A 21,475-nucleotide genomic window follows, 5' to 3' on the forward strand; every position below is an offset into this window, starting at 1 on the left:
TAATGTAAAGCAATTCAAAATTCAAATAAGATTTACACAGTTGTTGAAATGAATACTTATTTTGCATGACATTTACCCATCTCAACCTGAGAACAGCAAATGCATTATATATTAGCAAAGCTGACCAAGTGGAAACCATTATCTGCCAAATCAAAGCTCAGTCTAAAAAACCTGAGCGATCAGTCTAATAATGGTGTGCTGTTGGTAAATAAGGCTAGTTGTAATTTTGGGGTTTTCATACTTGGGCAGTGGGCACGGTATGAGATTTGTTTTTTGCATTCTTTCATGTGCAATATGTTTGAGTATCATCATCTGTCAGGGAGATTGGAGACATTGAGGGCCATGTCCTTAAGACTCGCTAAACAGACTTAGTTTTTTTTTTCTTTTTTGTAGAACCAAGAAGATGAATGGGTCTCTGGACCACCCAGACCAGCCCGACATTGATGCTATAAAGATGTTTGTGGGTCAGGTCCCCCGGACGTGGTCAGAGGATCAGCTGCGTGAGCTGTTTGAGCCCTATGGTGCAGTTTATGAAATCAATGTTCTTCGGGACAGGAGTCAGAACCCCCCACAGAGTAAAGGTACTTGACAGTCAGTACACTGCGGATTGAGATTTTCTATTTTAGTCATTCTAAAGACTTGTACGGTCTGTTCTAAAACCTAGTGAGCAAATAGCACACACACATGCAGCGCTGCTAAAAAAGCTTGGCCTTAACTAGTGTTTGTCCTATGTGGCAGCCTAATTAGTTTGCCTATTTTTTTGGAACAGTCCTTATGTTGGGGACATGCCAACAATCCCTTAAAATGCTGCTCACTAGGATTTGGAACGGAGTTCTAGAAACTGGTCTCAGTGGAAATGTTGTCATCTTGGACATGGTTCATAGACCGTTTATTGCATTTGCAGGTTGTTGTTTTGTCACATATTACACCCGTAAATCTGCGTTAGAAGCACAAAATGCCCTTCACAACATGAAGATTCTTCCAGGGGTGAGAAAAGGATCTACTTTTATTTTATTGTATCAATAATCCATTATTAATCCTCATGTGTGTCATGAGATGAGCTGGTCTTCTAGCATTTTTAAAATGCATAAAATCTGCAAATGTATTGACACTTTTATAAAAGCCTTTTCAGTACACTCAAAGGAACTGTTAAAGCTTTTTAAACAGCTGATTTCTCATGGCGGGTGGGAAATGGCAGTGTGGTTAAGTCACATTTTTTTCTGTACAGATGCATCATCCCATACAGATGAAGCCTGCAGACAGTGAAAAAAACAATGGTGAGTAACTTGAATTTACTACAGTATTACAACAGTCTAGGGTCAGTCAAAGAATCCTGAAAAAAATGTATCACGATTTCTCAAAAAAAGCAGCAACAACTGTTTTCAATATTTGATAATAAGAAATGTTCTTGAGCACCAAATGAGTCATATGTGGATCATATTTGACCCTGGACCACAAAACCAGTCATTAGGGTCTTTTTTTTGTTTTTTTGTACATAGTTATACATCACCTGAAAGCTGAATAAATAAGCTTTCCATTGATTTATTTTTTATTTTTTTAGGATAGGACAATATTTGGCCGAGATGCAACTATTTGAAAATCTGGTATCTGAGAGTGCAAAAAAAAAAAAATCGCCTTTTTAAAGTTGTCCAAATGAAGTCCTAAGCAAGGCATATTACTACTAATAATAAATATTTTATATGTTTACGGTAGGAAATTTACAAAATATCTTCATGGAACATGATCTTTACTTAATATCCTAATGATTTTTGGCATAAAAGAAAAATCGATCATTTTGACCCATACAATGTATTGTTGGCTATTGCCACAAATATACCCGTGCGACTTATGATTGGTTTTGTGGTCCAGGGTCACATATGAGTAATGGAAATTCAGCTTTACCAAATTTATTTTGATTTGTAATCACAATATTACTGTTTCACAGTATTTTTAATTAAATAAATGCTGCCTTAGTGAGCATAAAGGCCATAACATACTCTGCAAGAACAGAGAAAAAAGTTCTCGCTCCCAGGACTGCGAGAACAAAATGACGTAATTTTGTTCTCGGAGCCCTGGTTTGGGAGTTCTCGCTGCTTGTTCTCGACACATCGTATGAGCAGAACTTTTTTTCTTGTGGATGTCCGAGAACTATTGTGTGATTGGTCAGAATTTTAAAGTGGGCGGGGTTAATGCAGAGAAACGGAGATGTTCAGCACCTGCTTTTCTCGTGAAGTATGGAATGTACTGGCCAGAAACAAACTTTTTTCTTGTTCTTGCCACCTCGAGAAAACGAACAAATTTCTTTGTTCTTGCAGAGTATGTACCAAGCTGAGTATGTACCAAGCTTAAGAGATATCTTTCAAAACATTAGTAAATCTTACCGGCCCCAAACGTTTGAACGTTAGTGTATTGCTTGAAGAAATGTTCATGTGAAATGTTGAAAAGCTGTGCAGACAGAGGCAGTGCTGCCATAACACACTTTTCTTGTGTTTCAGCGGTAGAAGATAGAAAGCTGTTTGTTGGAATGGTTTCAAAGAAGTGTAATGAGAATGACATAAGGCTCATGTTTTCGCCATATGGTCAAATTGAGGAGTGCCGTATACTGAGAGGCCCTGACGGACTGAGCCGTGGTGAGAACTCTCTCAAGCGCATGTATATCGTCGTTATCACCAGCGCAAAGGGATTTATACACCCATCATGTGACCCGATTATAGAGGCAGTACTGTGAATGTTTTGACTTCTAGCACATACACGCATGAATATAACTTCAGCAGTCTTTCCCTCTGTGCACTGGTAGCACGCTAATAAACCTCTTCATCAGTTACTCTACCTCGAATTAAGTTAAATGAGAGAGGGCAGTGTTTTGTGTAACTAATAGTTGTAGACACAACCCATCAGAGAAAAATGAGACTCAATTGGCTTCTGGCCCAAATGAAAATGGCTTCATTTATCCCAAACTCAACATGGCAACTGATATGAGAGGTTATATAACTGTAACTGCTTGCAACAAATTGAGAGTATATGCATGGTCGCTTTGATCAGCCATTTGTTTTTGTTTTTTCTTCTTTTCCTTGCCCACGTATTCTCCTAGTTTCTAGCTGTCATTTACCTGCGGTGTAGAGAATCACTGATTTAAAAAAAAGTGTTTTATTTATATATATATAATTTTTTTTTTTTTTTTTTAGTTAACCAAAGTGTAACCAAGGGAACGTAATGCTCGTTCAGGCCCACGCCATTTATTTTAGAATTGGCTTGAGTGAACTTGCTGTCCATTACCATGGGAACTGCATAAGTAATAGGCACACCCCATTTTGACTCAGCAGCCCTTGAACCGTTTTCCAAAGACGAGGTCTTTTTGATGAGGTTGTGTTTCTGCATGATTGTTTTATGAGTACTTCTAGTTTATGGATTTATGTTTATGGTTTAAACACAGAAGTTGGTGTCCTTTTGTGATCTACTTCCATACTTGTCAACTCTGTCCACAGGCTGTGCCTTCGTCACATTCACAGCAAGACAGATGGCCCAGTCTGCCATCAAATCCATGCACCAGTCACAGACCATGGAGGTAAACACACATGCACTCATAAATGCCTATGCCTCAATGCATAGTATACAGATACAGCTAAGTATTGTTTCTATATTATAGAAGTTACTACCATTGAAAAGTTTGGGGTTGGAAATTTTTTTATTTATTTTTTTCTTCAGGATTCTTTGAATAGAAGGTTTAATAGAACAGCATTTATTTGAAACATAATTATTTTGTAAATGTCTTTTTATTCAGCAAGGATGCAAATTGATCAAAAGCATTGATTTTTTTTTTTTTTTCTCTTCTGGAAGAAAGAAATTAGTCTCAAAACGTTTGAACATTAGTTATTATGAAAGGCTGAGACACTGCTGTAACGCATATTAGAGTATACATATCCGTTTTCTTGGTCACTTTTGCTCTATTTGTTTCTAAATTTAAATTCCATGCTGCATTTTAATTTCTGTTTGCATGTGTCCCTTAGGGCTGTTCTTCTCCCATTGTGGTTAAGTTTGCAGACACACAGAAGGACAAGGAACAGAAACGTATCACCCAGCAGCTGCAGCAACAGATGCAACAGCTCAATGCTGCCTCCATGTGGGGAAACCTTACAGGTCTCAACTCACTGGGGCCACAGTACCTTGCAGTGAGTACACAGGACAGATCCTGTTGCGTTTGAGGTCTATGCATGTATAAACTGCGCCACGGTTGAGGACTTTAACATGCAAACTGCACTATGTGAAGCACATTTTAGTACATGAGAGCTGGTCTTTTCTCCATCTAGGGATGTCACAATATCAGAATTTCACTAACTGATTATCATAACCAAAATAATTCACATATTCCATATAGATAGAAATTTTGTAAGCAAAACAAACAATACTATCAGTCAAATTCATCTTTAACTTGGTTTTTGTTTTAATTTGTTTGGAAAAAAGAATCTCAAAATATGTGGGTAGGTAGACAAGAAAGAGTTTATAACCATAACTGTACAAAAAGAACTTCCTGTTGATTCAGCACTTCTTGCAAAAACAGGGTGTCTAACACCACTTTTTTATTTTAAGGAATCCAAAAAACTCCCACACTAACAAACAAGCTTTATGGTGCAATACCGCCACCTCCTGTGTTGGAGTGTCAGGCAGATTGCTGGATTAATTACAATATTATCATAGGTGTGGTATTAACTTAGCAATATTTATTTAAATATTACCGTTATCAATGCCGGTATATTGCGACACCCCTAGCTCCATCCAAAATGTATTTTGCGTTATCAAAACTATAATGCATTATTATTTCCATCTGTAGTGATTAGATTAGATTCCATGAGAGCCGTGTAACCAAAGAGTTTGATTTGCTTTAGAAAAAAAAGTTTGCTGTGTTTTTCTGCTGTGTTTTTAGCACATGAGCTACAGGTCTGTGTTTGGCCATTATTTAGCTGCTTTTAATTTGGCTTCTCAAAATCATAATTGTCTATGATTGGTTACTCCTAAAGTTACTGTTTAATTGGTTGTTTCCTCACATGGGCCGGCATAGATGTGTAGCTCTGTTTGAACGTGTTAGTGCTGCTCCATGGGTGTGCTGTGAAAACTTCTTCTATCTTTATCTTTTGCCCTTCTAATCCTTCTCAGTCCCCTTCTAATTTCTTATAGCCCTTGAATGTCCACATTTCCCTCCTCTTTGTTTCTGTCTTGTCGACATATGCTCCTGCTTGTCTTTTATTTTGCCTCCTCTCCTCTCCTCTCCTCTCCTCTCCTCTCCTCTCCTCTCCTCTCCTCTCCTCTCCTCTCCTCTCCTCTCCTCTCCTCTCCTCTCCTCTCCTCTCCTCTCCTCTCCTCTCCTCTCCTCTCCTCTCCTCTCCTCTCCTCTCCTCTCCTCTCCTCTCCTCTCCTCTCCTCTCCTCTCCTCTCCTCTCCTCTCCTCTCCTCTCCTCTCCTCTCCTCTCCTCTCCTCTCCTCTCCTCTCCTCTCCTCTCCTCTCCTCTCCTCTCCTCCTCCTCTCCTCTCCTCTCCTCTCCTCTCCTCTCCTCTCCTCTCCTCTCCTCTCCTCTCCTCTCCTCTCCTCTCCTCTCCTCTCCTCTCCTCTCCTCTCCTCTCCTCTCCTCTCCTCTCCTCTCCTCTCCTCTCCTCTCCTCTCCTCTCCTCTCCTCTCCTCTCCTCTCCTCTCCTCTCCTCTCCTCTCCTCTCCTCTCCTCTCCTCTCCTCTCCTCTCCTCTCCTCTCCTCTCCTCTCCTCTCCTCTCCTCTCCTCTCCTCTCCTCTCCTCTCCTCTCCTCCTCCTCTCCTCTCCTCTCCTCTCCTCACAGTCCTGGATGCAGTCCTGACTCTCTCTGTTTTCTGTTTTCGATGTAATGTCTAGCTTTATTTGCAGCTTTTACAGCAGTCTGCATCCTCTGGAAATGCGCTCAACAATCTCCATCCAATGTCAGGTGAGAGTCTGATGCGCTCCGCTCCACTCAGATCCGCTAGAAATGATAGCGGCTGTTAGTTAGCCACTTTCTCAACTGATGTGTATTGCAAAACCATAAAATCACCCAAAAGCTAATAGGCAGTCAGAACCGATGAAAAAAGGAGGTGAATGTTGCAGTGATGCGCGGGTCAATGTATAAACAACCCGCACCCGACCGACGTTTTGAACTAACCCGCCCGCAACTCGGACCGCAAAAAAAAAAGAAGAAAATATTGTACCCGCCCCGCTTCCTGACCCGCATTTTTTTAAAGTAATAAATGCTCATCGTAGCTCATTGGGCCATTGAGAAAATGTTTCAGGCCCTGACGTGGTGCGCTCAGAGGTGCAGCGGCGAGAGCAGGCAGTTCTTGAGGCGGCCCATCATTTTCCATTTCAGCTGTCTAGATGCATAGGCTACTATTGATGAACGCGATGTTTATGTTTCGACCCGGCTTGAAGGTCATCAGCAGGTCAACTGCGAGAAAGCCCTTAAGAGCTAGTTTCACTTTCTTATGCCAGCTGAGTGATAGTTGCTTTTGAATAGAAGCTTCAACTAAATTACATGTTTATTACATAACACTAGACTAGGCCTATATCATACAGCATTCAGAAAAAGAACAGTTTGCGCTCCTAATGGATTGATTTATTCATTTATTTTGTTTCATTTTCTTAACAATTAAGATGCTGCATGTGTTTATCCAGTCTAATCGATGTGTGCGTCTCTCCCCTGACAACAAAAATCCCGCCCCCTCTCAGAAAATACATAAAACTGACTTTTCTGAGCTATATGCGTTTAAAAGTAGCCTATTAAAATGGCACAATGGCATTGCTCAGTTCAACGTGTTGGGAAAGCGGGCATTTTGTCCCGCGTCAGTATTTATTAAAAAGTTAATAACGCTCAACATTCAAAAGGAAAATAAGGATGACCCGACCGACCGCGACCCGAATATCATTAAAAATTATTTTGGATGACTCGTTACCGCGGGTAACCGCGGGTGACCGCAGGCACCCGCTCATTTTGGATCAACCCGCGCATCACTGGAATGTTGCATGTGAATGTTGGTGAGAATGAAGTGTGTGGTGTTGTGTAGTTCTTGAAATCTTGATGGTCTGTGATCTGCGGCAGGTCTGAATGCCATGCAGAATCTGGCTGCATTAGCAGCAGCAGCGAGTGCTACACAGGCCACGCCCACAGGTAGCAGTGCTCTGACCACCTCCAGCTCCCCTCTCAGTGTCCTCACCAGCTCAGGTACGACCTCCGGACAGCCTGCTCAATCTGCCTGGGACGCCTACAAGGGTTGGTCCCGCTTTTTAATCTCCTCCTGTCCTTAACTTTGCTTTTATCAGTCTGTGAAATAATAGAATTGCTCTGTGGAAGGTTTCTGGCCAATAGCTAATTTCACTTTACAGACTTTTACTTTGTTTATTATTATAATTGATTTAATTTATTAAAGCTACACTGTCATTTTTATTAATTAACACAAATGTTGTAATTTAGGTTAATGTTGAATTTGAAATATAGTATTTTTCATGAATTAATGTTCATTCATTATCCATGAACTAATGTTAGTTTATGCTTGATGATGTTTGAATATGTACATTTACAGCAATGTAATTTAATGCATTTATTAATGTTTGTTTAAGAATCGTTCATTGTTAACAAATTGAACCTAAAGTGTTACAAATTTCTCCAAACATAACCGTGTAATGTTTAAACATCTCTTGCTGTTCATGCATCGGTCTACCCACATTGACTCATTTGCTTCAAAGTGCTGTCTTTGTGATTTTTTTTGCACTCTGAAATACATGACTGCTCTCATTACCGTCTACGGTTTCATCTCATTTTGCTTTACGTGTCTGTGCAATGAGAGCATGTGCAATGTGAATTGGCAATATGTCTGATGGCTTAGAAATGTGTCAGACCTGGTTCTTGTTTTCTCTCCTTTTCACAGCAGGTTCCTCTCCCACCTCCAATAATAGTTCTTCTATGAACCCCATGGCGTCTTTAGGTGCTCTTCAGTCTCTTGCTGCGGGCGCTGGAGCAGGTCTCAACATGAGCTCCCTAGCAAGTAAGGAAGAATAAACGTTCATTGTTTTTGCTTTTGTATTACGCGTGTTATTAAAATCCATCTCAGTGGTCAGCTGAGACCCATCACCAAAACAGGAGCACATAAAGTTGCTTCTACATATGTTTAATCTTTTGTTTTTGTCTGGAAGGCATGATTACAGTGTGTACTTTATCAATATGATTTTTCTTTCTTTGTCTCGTTTCGTTTTGCTTTGGTGTCTCTTTCTCTGAATGTGGTTTCTCTGTATCTGTCAGTAGATTTTGTGTCTCAAAGCTGTGTTTCTGTGTGCGCAGGCATGGCTGCTCTGAATGGAGGTCTGGGCAGTGGAGGTCTCTCTAACGGCTCGGGAAGCACAATGGAGGCTCTGACTCAGGCTGCCTATTCTGGGATCCAGCAGTATGCCGCTGCCGCTCTGCCTAGCCTCTACAGTCAGAGTTTACTGTCCCAGCAAAACGTTAGTGCCGCTGGCAGCCAGAAAGAAGGTGAGTACATGGAGATCTGATAAGCTTTGTGCAGCTGTTTGGTTTGGGAGTGTGACAGCCTCTGTTCAAGAGGAAACTGCTAGTTTAGAGTGTGTTGGCCCATGATGCTTTTGTGTGTGTGTGTGTGTGTGTGTGTGTTAACGTGGAACTTGTGATCACCATCTTAAGGATTCATTCTTGTTTTAAATATGCTGCAACAGCAAGTCCCAATCAGAGCGCGGGTAAGAGATCATAATCACTCCCCACAATGTCCATTTTCTACACTTTGGTTTGTTTAAAAGTATGTGGAGATCCATACCAGCAGCTCTCTGCCAATGAATTCAAGGAGCATTCTGGGTTAAATACAACTTCAAGCCTATAGGAATCATCTGTGGCATGCTTTCTATGCTTTCTCTATGTATTTTCTATGACCAGTTTTTGTCAATGTTGAAAACAAACTATAGTTTTTTTTATAGTTATGGAAACCGGGATACCTTTTTTTTTGGAGTATTTATTTGAAATGGCAGACAGACATCTATAATTTTACAAAATATTTGTCATATTTGATCAGTTTAATTACTACATAAATGTTTTATTTATTTTAATCACACGACTTTTGAATGGTAGTGTATATTAGACCTAAGAAGATTGTTTATTTATTAATAATCTTTATAATTAATTAGTAATTTTATTCATCATGAAAGCCCTCTTTACAGATTTCACTTGCTGTTTGTTCAGCAAGGCCAGATGGGTTATGATGCTTTTTTTTGGTGTTATTTATATATTTTCAGGCAATTTAGTCACAACTGATTTCAAGTCTGTAATCAGATTTGTAACGAATTTCAGAGAGAGCGTGCACTTCTGTTGCATGCTCTTGATTGCTGATCACTCCCTCAGCACACATGCGTCATTTGGATTAAAACTCAATCGTATATGTAAATAAAAACTTGAACGGTTGTTATTTCTGTATAACGAGTGGTTCCCTGCATTTATTACAGTACAAGTTTACTGTGCGCAAACATCCAAAGCGTGCCGTGCACCCAGAAAGCTGCGTTTCAGATAGCTCCTGAATACTAAATTGAGCTCTTTCAGTCGTCTTGCAACTAACGAATTCACAAAATTGGGTGAAGGAAAGATTAAATATGATGGAGCAATATAATTAACAGTGAACGTAACAGAGGCTTGTACAGTATATTTGAACAGGCATAATTAAGCATGAAAAAACTGAAGGAAATATATATTTAAAATCAATTATATGATTCATATTCTTTTGGTTTCTCTACCTAATGTATTAAAAAAATGACAAATGCAGTGAAAATACAGGTATCGTCGAGTACCAAAAATGAAAGCCTCTGGATAAAGTGGTATCAGTGCATCCCTAGTAATTATGGCAGTAACATCTAAACAGACCTTCGTTCACCTCAAACTTGTGCAACTGTACAAATCAAAAAATGAACACGTTTTACTGAATTCAATTAAAATAACAAAATGCAAACCCTCCAGTGTAACCGTTTTATCAACTTAGGGACGTCTCTATTTTCTGTGGCAATCTGCAGCATGCTTGAGTTGTATTTAACACAGAATATTCTTTTGTCTAGGCAAGGAGAATGTTAAACCGTCATTGACAATAAAAAGTTATCTTTTGTTTCTTTCTCTTTTTGTTTCTCTAAAGGCCCCGAAGGAGCAAACTTGTTCATCTACCATCTGCCACAAGAGTTTGGTGATCAGGATTTGCTGCAGATGTTTATGCCTTTCGGCAATGTTATCTCTGCCAAGGTCTTCATTGACAAACAGACCAACCTTAGCAAGTGTTTTGGTGAGTCGAGCCCCGTTCCAGAAACGCTGTGCTTGTTGTGTCTATCATCAGAAACAAGCCTTTGTTGGGTATTCTGAGCCATGGGTAACTATAGTCCTGTCCTGTTCTTTTGCTATTTTTTTTTTTCTAGGCTTTGTAAGTTACGACAATCCAGTTTCGTCCCAGGCGGCCATTCAGTCAATGAACGGTTTTCAGATCGGAATGAAGCGGCTGAAGGTGCAACTTAAACGATCCAAAAATGACAGCAAGCCATACTGAGTGCTTTTACTCTCAAATGGACTTGTTTTGAAAATGTTTTTCTGGTAAGTGGAGTGTGACGTTGGAAAGTTATAATGACCCCACCCACCCTTAACACCTGCCTTTTCTAATCCTCCTTTTACTTCTCTGGCCTTTCCTACATATCTTCTCTCTTAACCTTAAAAACAAAGACAACATGCAAATTGTTAACATTTATGAATTTGTTCCAAGGAGAAATTAGTTGTTGTTTTTTTTTCTTCACATTTATATATCTAATTGTTTTGTTGATCTTTTGTTTTCCCTTAAGTCTTTATTCTTTTTTTTGGTGCCATATTACAAGTTTGCTGTGTATAAATCTAAATCTTGTGTCAAAGGATGTTGCACAATGAAAGCCAGCCTGTGTGACTGCTTTCAGTCCCTTAGACTGTTGATCCACCACGGTCTGGCCCCTGTAGATGTTCTCCTGTGTTTACACTAGACTTTGTAGTACATTCGGACAGTGTAATGCTGACGCCTCCTTCAATGCTGCCTTTCTAGAAAATGAAGGAGGCTTGCTGCATCGGTGCAAAAGATAATCAATCAGTCACCTGAATATTGTTTTGAGCATCTGGAAGGTCAGGCTGCACTCAACTAGACTCCGTTTTCATGGATGCCTTTTTATTTAAATCATTTATTTATTTCACTAATTTATTTATTTATTTTTATGTATCTGTGTCTTCACAATGAGGGTGATGTAACATTGCTTCAAAGTCTGTTTTATGTGTTCTGTTGGAGGGCTCGGCTAACAACAGTAATGATGATGATGATGATGATGATGATGCTTTTTGCTTGTTTTTATTCACATTGATATTTTTACATTCTAAAAAGACAAACACTAAGCAAGGGTATTATATCACATGCTGGTTCATAGATGGTGGTTAATAATTCAGTATAGATGCTACACTTACTCTCAGGACATTCTCACCATTCTGTCAGACCAAAACTACTTGCCCATTATTCTACTCGCCCGGTACATGAAAATAAGTGACGGAGTGATTCATTTCAGTTTACGAATCCTTTCTTAAAAGCCTCAAACAAAAAGCTTTTTTTTCCACCCACATTTTTTTTTAAATGTTATTATTCTTTGGAAGTTGCTGAAGAATCGCATGGTAGCACATATGGTTTTAAAATCGCGTTTGTATAGATTTTTTGAGCAAAGACACAATCTACAACATGGCTTTTATTTTGATGGTCATTTGATACATTATCCTACGCCTCAAAAAGAGGTTGGTCTTGAAGCTTTTAGCAATATTTGCATTCTGGAAAAGTGAGACGGTATTGCCAAGAAACAGACAGAAAGAAAGAAGGAAGTTAGTTTACAATTGCGGAATTCATGGCCACTTAATTGTCCGAATGATTTGATAAGTCAATTTCCCAACATTTTTATTGGGGAGAGTTCAAGAAGTATTTTATTCTCAGTGTTTGCAGGTGGTCTCTTGGACCCTAGTATACCGAGACTCATCCGACTCCCAGTTGACCCTTGTGACCTGGTGTATTTGAGTTACTCCATGCAGCTCGCTTTAGTTGATCATGGCGGTAAACAAGTGTTCAAAACGTAATCAAATGTTAATGCCAATCTGAGTCCTGCAGGGTCGTGAAGTGAGAAGATTGTTTTTATGGAAATTGAGAAGAAATCATTATCCAGATAGTGTATATTACTTAACTATTATGCCTTTTCTATTTTTATAGAGGTTTTATAATATTGCCTAAATAATTTCTCTGAATTAAAACGGTTGTTTAAAAAAAAAAAATCACTCAAAAGATTCAACAGTGTTTTTGTAGAATCCTTATGTGAAGTTTTGTGGATACATTCACCGATTGTTAAAACGACTGATGTGTGGCCCTTTTCACTAGTTTGTAGTGTCGTCTGTTTAGCGTTTATTTTTTGGTCTGAAGCGGAATCACGATTCAGTCTGTAGTTCTTACTCAGTGTAACATCTCTAAACGAAGTACATTTACATGTGCGGTGACGAATGCTGAAATGTGCTTTTATCAGAAGTCATTCGTTCATTTCCTCACCGCATAACTTGATTCGCAATTAGTCAAATTAGTGTATTAGACTTTTGTTTGTTTTTTCGACATTTACCTCACTATTGTCATCACTGTTTGACACGCTTGTATTTATTAATGGTGCTTTTTATTTTCACTGATTAATTGCAAATAAGCCAATTCTTGTTAACCTCACAATCTCTCTGTTTTCATCAAGTACGGACGCACTTCCCAGTCCAGGTGAGGAAACGTGTGCCACTATTACGACTTGTACAGATATGCCGATCTGTATGCCTTTTCAGTTCGTTTAATTCGTGCGTTAGAGACGCTTTAGACTGAACCCGGGTGTGAAGCTCCTCTTGAAGCGTTTAGATGCTAGTGCAGGGAATGCCCAGTCCCTGGTCTGTGCCTCTGTTCAAGTAAACACGTGATTTACATGCATTACAAAAATCATTTAGCGGAAGAAAAATGTGAAGGCACCGTGAATCACCATTTTGAACAATCCAAAGATTCTTGTGAACTTGCTCTAGGCAGGGATTTTTGTTTGTTAGGCAGAATTGTTTTTTTTTTCTTCTTTTTTTCTTCTTCATGGTTTTGTTGCTTTTATCCAGAGCAGATTGACTGGCGTTTGTGTAAAGGTCTGCAGATTTGTGCGCATTAAAACAGCTCACAAGTGCAGAGTAAGTTCCACTTATGTGCCAAACACATCAAGTCTTAAAATTCTGTACACGTTTAATGATGATGCTCTGTGTCCCATCATGTTGTTGTTGTCCTGCACGGAGTTCAATGTAGCTGAATTGTATCCATTTGTGTTACCCATGGCAGGTGTTTTGTGAATAAGAACCAATATGAGCAGCTCCAAATATGCATTATTCCACAGTCCCACACAATTCAAAGTTGAAGCACAAAATAAAAAGACTTTCACTGAAAGAGCTGAAACATTGAAGCACAATTTTTCTTTTCGTTTCTCTCTTTCCCTTGGTCTAAAATCAAAATGTGGTTGTGAGAAGTTGAACATTTTCACTTGAGTTCAAATGTTGCTGTCGAGGACAGTGTTGAGTTGTCGTAGCTGTAGTAGGCAGGTTGTGTTTTCTCGATGTTGTTGTCGTTGTTTAATGTTACTCCCTTTGTTCACTGGCATGGTGCTTACCTCCCTCCCCCTCTTTCTTCCCACTTTTCTTCATCATTTCCTGTGTTGCATTCAATGTTTTGTGTTTAGATCATGTGCATCTTTGAAAGCCCCCCCCCCATGTAAAAATAATTTTCTTTTTCATCCCTTCTCCTTTTTTCCGTTGTGCTTTAACCTAGGTTTGTTATTCGTTTTTTTTGTTTTTGTTCTAGATATCTTCGTGCCCGTTTGTCATCGTTTGCCTAGCATGTGACGTCAAAAGTTCATCGTCCAGTCCGTTGTCCTCTTCGCTTCTCTGACGCTTGAAATTTTCACACTTGACCTTTTTGTTAACTTTTGACGCTTATTGATTACTTATTTTGTTTGTTTCTTTGTGTGATGTTCATTTCTGTCATTTGTGCTGCCAATAGGGAGCGTTAGAAAGACTGCTAAAAGTGTAAAAAGTTTCATGAAAATTGTTCTGAGCAAAGAGTCTATTTTTCTAGGACGTACAAACATAACCACTAGATTTTTGCAGAAGCTTTTAATTTTCATTGTTTAATTTTTCAGATTTTTTCTTTATGGATTATTTTTATTGTTTTTAAGCAGTCTTCCTAGCGCTTCTAATTGTTTTTGTTGTTGTTTTTTTTCTTCTCAAAGCAGCCATTCAGTTTATAGAATCACTTTTGTGTGTTCAAGTGTGGGTGTGTTTCCCTTTCTCTCACTTGTTAGTTCTAAACCTTTTAGAGGATGTTTTCGTCACATTTTGCTGAAATCGAGGATAAACTTTGTATTTTTGTGTTAGGTTAGTTGGCATGATGTAATTTTGGGAGTTTTTATTAACAGAGTGACATTACAATAGACACTTGAATTGCCTTTTTTCTTCTTTGTGTGTCGAGCCAACATAGGCACATGTTTTTCATTTCCTTATTGTGTGAAAATCAGGATTAGTCTGAAATAATGCATAGAATGAGCAGAGTTGAATTTCTTGTCACAGGTAAATATTAAGCATGCATGTTTTTTTGTAAGTGCACTGAAATCCTCAGCAAAATGTGATCTAGTTCTGTTTCAAAAAGTCAAGATGAATAAAGTGGTGCCAAAAGTTTTGCATGTTGCTGTTGGTTTCACATCATGGTTATGGCTCCTGCTTTAATGACATGTGGTCTCATTTTTATGGTTTAAGATTTTTAAAAAACAATTCAATATGTGTTTAAGTTATGGGTTAAAGTGAGTTTTTAATGCATTCGTGTTACAAAACTTGAAGTGGTTTTCAAATGAGTCCTTAGATATGAATGATTGTGCCTACAACAGCAAAAACACATGTTGTTCAGTTAATGACAATTTGTTATAACCATACAATTGATCTGTTTTACACTCAGCTTGCAGGCATTTTTTTTCTTTCCCATTCTGGCATCTGTACAAGTTGTGAAGTTCTGGACTGATTGGTAGAGCTTGACTGCAACCTTTTAGTTTGGGGGCAACCCTCTAATGTCCAACATGTCTCCATGGATGAAAAGCTAGACTTTTTTTTTTTAAAGATGTATTCTGACAGACTTATATAATTGGGTGTTGAGGTGGTTGTTTTCTATTTAGATTTTAAGCTGCTGTTTTGTGAGTTTATATGTATTCTGAGAAAATTTCCTGTGGGATGTTTGTCATTACTGGTACAGAGTGATTGTATTTAACATTTAAGATTTGTACAGATTTTGCCTTTTCTACTTCATAAGTTGTTTCACCATGTAAGTCCCAGTAAGTAGAAGCATGTAGACTGTAACACCATGACCAAACATCAACCTGTTCAAAATAACCAAACCACAAACAAAAAAAAAATCAACTCCACAAAACAGCCTTTAACTGAAGGTTTTTTTTTTTTTTTTTGTCGTTTTGTCATTCAAGTTGTGTGGTTTTCATTGGAAGTGTAGGGAGTGCAGAGTTTATTAGATGTCTGAAACAAGTGTGTTGTATTAAGTTGGTTCAGGATTTCATGCTACTGTCTCTACAGAAATCTAGCAAAGTGGACACCTACGAATCAGTCATCTGGTAGTTTCTTTAGTTTATGTATGATTAAACTGTTTGAAAAGATTCACACACATTGTGTCTGCATTCATTTTTCTCAATTTAAAAACGCTAGAAATCCACATTGTCAGCTTTTCAAATTAAACAACGAAAGCATAGAGCTGTACGCTGGTTCAGTAACAGTTTGCATCTCATCTACAATAACGTGACAATTCAAAATTTAAATACAGCTATTAAACTTTTTTTGAATTTGTTTGTAGCATATGCCCTTTACAGTGTTGTACAGGCAAGAACCAAAACAATCCACTTTAAGAGTTCATGATCAAGTAAAAAATAAGTCGTCACAAGGTAGTCATCGTGTATTTATCATAAAATGTAAAGTAGCCATATAAATCTACATTACATAGGTCAAGGGTCACATCAGTGTGTAGAAATGAACTAATTAAATATCCATCGAGACTTTTCCGCCCATCAGTCCTGCCACTGTAGGAAGTGACTGGTAAGTGTCAGAGTTTACTACTGTTTTTGGAGGCACTGCCCACATCTTCACCGCAGAGAGGAGGCAGGTGGTTATACTTGGGTCTGATGTTCATATGGATAGATATTGAATATGGATCCTGACCGACAAGGCGGTGCATGTTTGCACTGTCCTGCCGGAGCTCAAGACTTTTCTCAATTTTCAGCACACCACTCTTTCCAGAAGTGTCCACTTTCGCTGGGTACAGAGCATCCCCTATGTATCAGACAAGAAAAAAAGGGTTGATTTTGTGCAGAAGTTACTTAGTCACAGCAAGAGACCACATTTAGCAGACAGCTAAAGAAATGTATCTGACATAACCTGGTAAAACACTCGCAAAGCAGTCAGGTGATACCAGGTGAACAGGCAGCCACTGCTCGCATCCCTCCAAAGACCTCTGCCAGGCAAAGCGATGGAGATCTCTCAGAGCTGGAAAATGGCACATTCGTCCAAGGTCGTAGTACTGAGGTGGAGCTATCCAGATTTCCTTTGATTTGTAGCTGTGCAGCACTTCTGAGGGAGTGGACCACTGAGAGACAAGGCAGTTGTGTTATTTCCCAACAGTCAAACATCAGTTGTATTCACCACTCGGGGCGAGACGGAATTACTTATATGGGCGTGGCCTGGTTAATGAATATTAATTACGTTCCGTGACGTTTAGACGGCATAGCTGGCGAATGAGCGCTTGCCTTATGAATATTAAGTCAATGCTCCAGGAAATACCTTGACATTCACGAGCAGTCTTTTCAGTTATTTCGCATATGCATGAACTGATAGTGAGTGTCTGCCAAATACAATTTTAAATGTAGGTTGGTAACCATAGCGTTCAAAACGCACCTTAAAATGAACGATTTCCTTCTCGTCGTGAAGCGTGTATGGAGTCTCGTGTAGACAGCATATGTAAAATGCCGTGTCGTAGCGCCTCTGTTTGCCGTCCACGCCTATGGGTGTCAGCCAGTTCCCCCATTCATGCAGAGCCCAGATGTTGGGCAGACACTGCAACTCCCTGCACATCTTAATAAAATTCGCCGAGTTACCAATAACCCGAGATCTCCACTTAGCCAGCACGTCTTTATTCCACAGTCCGCTCAATCTGGTCAGGGTTGGCTGGGTGTCACTGCTATAATCATCATCATCTGTGTGCACGCGAATCCCGCTCTCCTCTTGTTTGGGAACCGCCAGGAGTACACCTGACTCCTCAAACGTCTCTCTCACTGCACATATCCTGAAAGCCACATCTCCCGGGATCGGAGATCCCAGCTGAGCTCTGTCAGTGGCGAAAATGGGTGGCCTGGTCGACGGCGGCTGCTTCACAACTCCGATGCCGTAGTTGGGTGCTTTCGTGAAGGCTTTAAAGATCTCCTGCCACTCGCTGGAGAAGTCAGACGAATCCACCAGCCCCCCGGGAAACACATAGGCATTGGGCATGAACCCGCTGTGACCGCTCCGTTTCAGCAGTAGCACTTGATAATCGAAGGCAGGTTTGTGCGCTACATTAGTGACCTTTTCCAGACCTGCTTTAAGAGAGTCCGCACTCGGAGTGTGTCTCAGGCCGGCCGCCAGGATCACCGTCGCCGCCTCTCTCCAGTGTTTCAGCGCCGTGTTCATCTTGACCCCGCTTACATGTTTTCAATCACAGCTAACTTATCCGGAAACTTCACACTTCTTCGGTCAACTATGGAAGGACAGCACAGAAAAAATAATGGTGCATTATTCTGATTGAGTGCCATCTACAGCAAGGGAAGAACGCTTGCTTTTTTATTTTTTATTTTATTTATCCTTTGTTTTTGTTTTTTTACCAGGGTAGTCACATTGAGACAGTAGTCTCTTTTTCAAGTGAGCCCTGGCCAAGAAAAGGCAGCACATAGCTTAAAAAGACACATAAAAACAGAGATGGACACAACATAAAAAACATAAATACAATTAACAAGTGAGAATATGCAGGCTGTAAACAACAAAAAGTCTAGACACACTCACATGTATGATGTAAAGTGTCTGCCAGATGACTTGAAATCAGAAATGGGGATAAACATGTTTAGTTTCAGTTCTTTCTGTAGTGCGTTCCAGGTTGACGGAGCAACGGTAGGCTGTTTTACCAAATTCGGAGTGAACAGTAGGCACATTGAAAAGTATGCTATTGTTGGAACTGAGGTTATATCTATTCTTTGTTGCCAATGAGAATACTGATAAATATGATGGTAATGATCCAGTAATTGCTTTATAAAGGAAAATCAACCAATTGCGTTGTCTGCGTATAGACAGTGACCAGATAAGCTGTACAAATTGCAGTGGTGTGTGTTATAGTCGGCTTTTGTTATAAATCGTAGTGCTGAATGGTAGACAGAATCCAGTGAACGCAATACAGACTTTGAGGCATGCATATAGATAATGTCGCCATAATCCAGAACAGATAAAAATGTGGCTGCTAAGTTCTTTTCTAGCTTTCAAATTAAAACGCCTTATTTCTAAAAAAAAAAAAAGAAACCTAGCTTTACTCTAAGTTTCTTTACCACATTCATAACATGAGGATTAAAATAAAGATTTTCATCCAATAAAAAACCTAGATATGTGTAGCATCCCAGATAACAATTTTTGGTTCCCAGAACGTTCTGGGAACGTTCCCAGAACAGACATCCTAACGTTCTCTATTGGTTAGCCAGGAAAGTTTTCTTAACGTAAATAGAACGTTCCCTGTTGGTTTGGAGAACGTTCCCCTAACCTTCCCAGAACGTTCCCGGAACGTTCCCCTAACCTATTTACTCCGATATAATTTACCCTGCTGTGCGTCAGTAATCGTCCAGCAATGCCCGCGTCCCATATGGTATAAGCGGCATGGAAAACGGATGAATGGACGTCAATAATCAGTAGCCTACTACAAACCATGTCTTGTTTTGAACTTATTTAATCAATAGAAATAATTCAAGCACATAAACCTTCATATGGAGGATTAAATAAGATTAAATTATGCATTTCGTAACTTGTATCACTGACGACACCTACTACCACAACCAGGTACGTTTAAAGCAGCACTAGGTAGGTTTTGCTCTCGGGGTCCCCCTACAGTTGAGAAACAGTATTGTCCTCTACTACTGTCGTAAACTGTCATTCTACATCAGTGGATGCATCGCACGTGCATTTGTTGACATGACAACTATAGAGACAGAGCGTATTTAGGCCACGCCCACACCGGGGGGGGGGGGGGGGGGGGGCAATCCAACGCTCTCCAGTGACTTTGCATTGCGGGAGGCTGCCTCCTTGTCATTTCGGACTTATAACAAAAAACAGAACAATGTATAAAAGCTGATATGTGACAAGGTGTACAGCAAACAAGCTAAAAAACACAGAAATACGTTTTTATAAGCTGTCGTTCCAAAAAAACGAGCGTTTAAGAAGATAAAAGTGGATACAGGCAATACGAAGTGACGCTTCAGCAGGAAGAATGGGTAAATTTTGGGATCCTGACACTCAGTATGTCTCAGCATGTGTAAACATTTTGTCACTGTTAAGTCAAATATCCAAATGTCCGTTTTATATATGATATTTCCTGTCGTTGATTACATTCCCCTCGCCGTTAGTCGCCGTAGTTATCAGTGTAATATGACCTGTAGCGCTCGTTTTTTGGGTCAACAGCTTATAAAAACGTCTGGGTTTTTGCCTCTGGGTTTTGTTTAGCTTGTTTGCAGTTCACTTTGTCACATATCAGCTTTTATACATTGTTCAGTTTTTTGTAATAAGTCCGAAATGACAAGGAGGCAGCCTCCCGCAATGCAAAGTCAATGGAGACGGTTTGATTGCCCCCCCCCCCCCCCGGTGGGCGTGGTCTTCAGATTATGACGCGTTCGCTCTGTCTCTATGATAGCCCTGAACACTGCAGGAGTTCACATGCAGGTGTTCTGCTTGCGTCGCGTGTGAAATGTCTTCATCCCAGGTACAGTGGCATATGTTTCAGCATGTCATATGAATATCATTTCATGGGTTTTATTTTTTTCAAACGCCAAATGATCGCGATGCTCACTTTTACAAGCCAGCGTCATTATAGTAGCCTAGTCTATTGGTTCCCGTTTTACAGAATCTATATGATACTTCAATTCAATGTTTGAGTGGTAGGTAATAACCATATATCGTCAATATTATAATATCAAGCTACCCTAGATGAATCTGCAAATTTGAAAAATCGATTTGCATTATAGCTTGAGGAAAGACAAATAAACCAATATCACAGGCATGTTAGGTATCCTAAAATATGATTTTGTACGTCTTATGTATTTACTTGCAAGAATGTAGCCCCTCCTCCTCCAGCTCACGCCAACGAGCAAACGCTGGCCCAATGTTGATCCTCGTCCTGCCTTTAATCCGATCACTTTCTCATTTCCTCTTTTTGCTTTCCTCCGACAAAACCTTTGCTTTTTAATTTTTTTCAAAAATAACCTGCAGGGAACGTTCTGGGAACGTTCTCTTTTGGTTACAAAAACACAACCAATAGAGAACGTTCCCAGAACGTTCTTATTTGGTTCCCTACAAAAATAACCAAACGGGAACCATATGGGAACGTTCTGTGTTTATTGGGATGACACCTCTATTTCCTGTCCCTGTGCGGTTACAATTGGAGTTAGAGATTTTACTTTGGACTTGGAGTGTGTGAACAACATGTGTTTGGTTTTTTTAGCATTAAGCACTAACTTTAATCTCCTTAAATTTTCTTGCAAGACTGTGAAAGCCTCCTGCAGTTTTACTAACGCCTCACATGGAGAGGGTGCAGTGCAATAGATGATGGTGTCATCCGCATAAAGGTGTACATTAGCATTTACACGTTCAGAAATAGAATTTATGTAGATGGTAAACAAAAGTGGCCCTAAGATGGAGCCTTGTGGAACCCCAATTGTAATTGCAGCCTTCCCTGATGTAATACTATCACATGTAACACATTGAAACCTACCACTCAAATATCTTAGCCAGTACTGATAATTTTATAACTTTGCCACATTCGCATCAGGACGTTTTTATTATAGGCCTACTACAATTATAAGGGATTGAATATATTGATTTATGATTGCAATAAAAAATAGCAATACCTATAAAAATCCATGTATAATGGCCATAAACAACTGTGTTTATCACGATAAGCGCTGAAAAACGTAACAGTAAACGTACCACTTGACATGTCTGGCAGAAACACTTGACATGTCTGTAAAACTTTAATAGCCACTGAATTGTAAATACACGGCGAACAGTTAAATATGTGTGCATATATTAATC

General features: G+C 39.5%; 2 protein-coding genes across 21 annotated transcripts in view; one reads left to right on the plus strand and one right to left on the minus strand.

Annotated features, from left to right (window-relative positions):
- celf1 (cugbp, Elav-like family member 1) overlaps positions 1-15,777 on the plus strand; it is a 44,284-nt gene extending 28,507 nt beyond the window's left edge. For 5 of the 20 annotated variants that reach the window (XM_079839731.1, XM_079839742.1, XM_079839738.1 and 2 more), the window contains 13 exons: positions 394-581; positions 905-987; positions 1,229-1,277; positions 2,496-2,630; positions 3,486-3,565; positions 4,008-4,169; positions 5,878-5,947; positions 7,094-7,264; positions 7,920-8,036; positions 8,330-8,518; positions 10,170-10,313; positions 10,444-10,615; positions 13,920-15,777. In XM_079839731.1, the coding sequence (XP_079695857.1) occupies positions 394-581; positions 905-987; positions 1,229-1,277; positions 2,496-2,630; positions 3,486-3,565; positions 4,008-4,169; positions 5,878-5,947; positions 7,094-7,264; positions 7,920-8,036; positions 8,330-8,518; positions 10,170-10,313; positions 10,444-10,571 (1,516 nt within the window). In that variant the 3' untranslated portion in view covers positions 10,572-10,615; positions 13,920-15,777. The remainder of the gene's footprint in view (positions 1-393; positions 582-904; positions 988-1,228; positions 1,278-2,495; positions 2,631-3,485; positions 3,566-4,007; positions 4,170-5,877; positions 5,948-7,093; positions 7,265-7,919; positions 8,037-8,329; positions 8,519-10,169; positions 10,314-10,443; positions 10,616-13,919) is intronic. The other 15 variants (XM_079839735.1, XM_079839734.1, XM_079839741.1 and 12 more) reach the window with 7 other exon arrangements.
- A 273-nt stretch (positions 15,778-16,050) lies between these two features.
- On the minus strand, positions 16,051-17,888 carry nudt19 (nudix (nucleoside diphosphate linked moiety X)-type motif 19). The gene is made up of 3 exons (XM_079839909.1): positions 17,057-17,888; positions 16,541-16,748; positions 16,051-16,435 (listed from the first exon to the last, which is right to left on the minus strand). Exons 1-3 carry the CDS (start codon positions 17,825-17,827, stop codon positions 16,209-16,211), a joined length of 1,206 nt encoding a protein of 401 aa, XP_079696035.1. The 5' UTR covers positions 17,828-17,888; the 3' UTR covers positions 16,051-16,208.
- Positions 17,889-21,475: the final 3,587 nt, after the last annotated feature.

Source organism: Gobio gobio, assembly GCF_949357685.1.
Source record: "Gobio gobio genome assembly, chromosome: 2".
In the NCBI taxonomy this organism is placed as follows: domain Eukaryota; kingdom Metazoa; phylum Chordata; class Actinopteri; order Cypriniformes; family Gobionidae; genus Gobio; species Gobio gobio.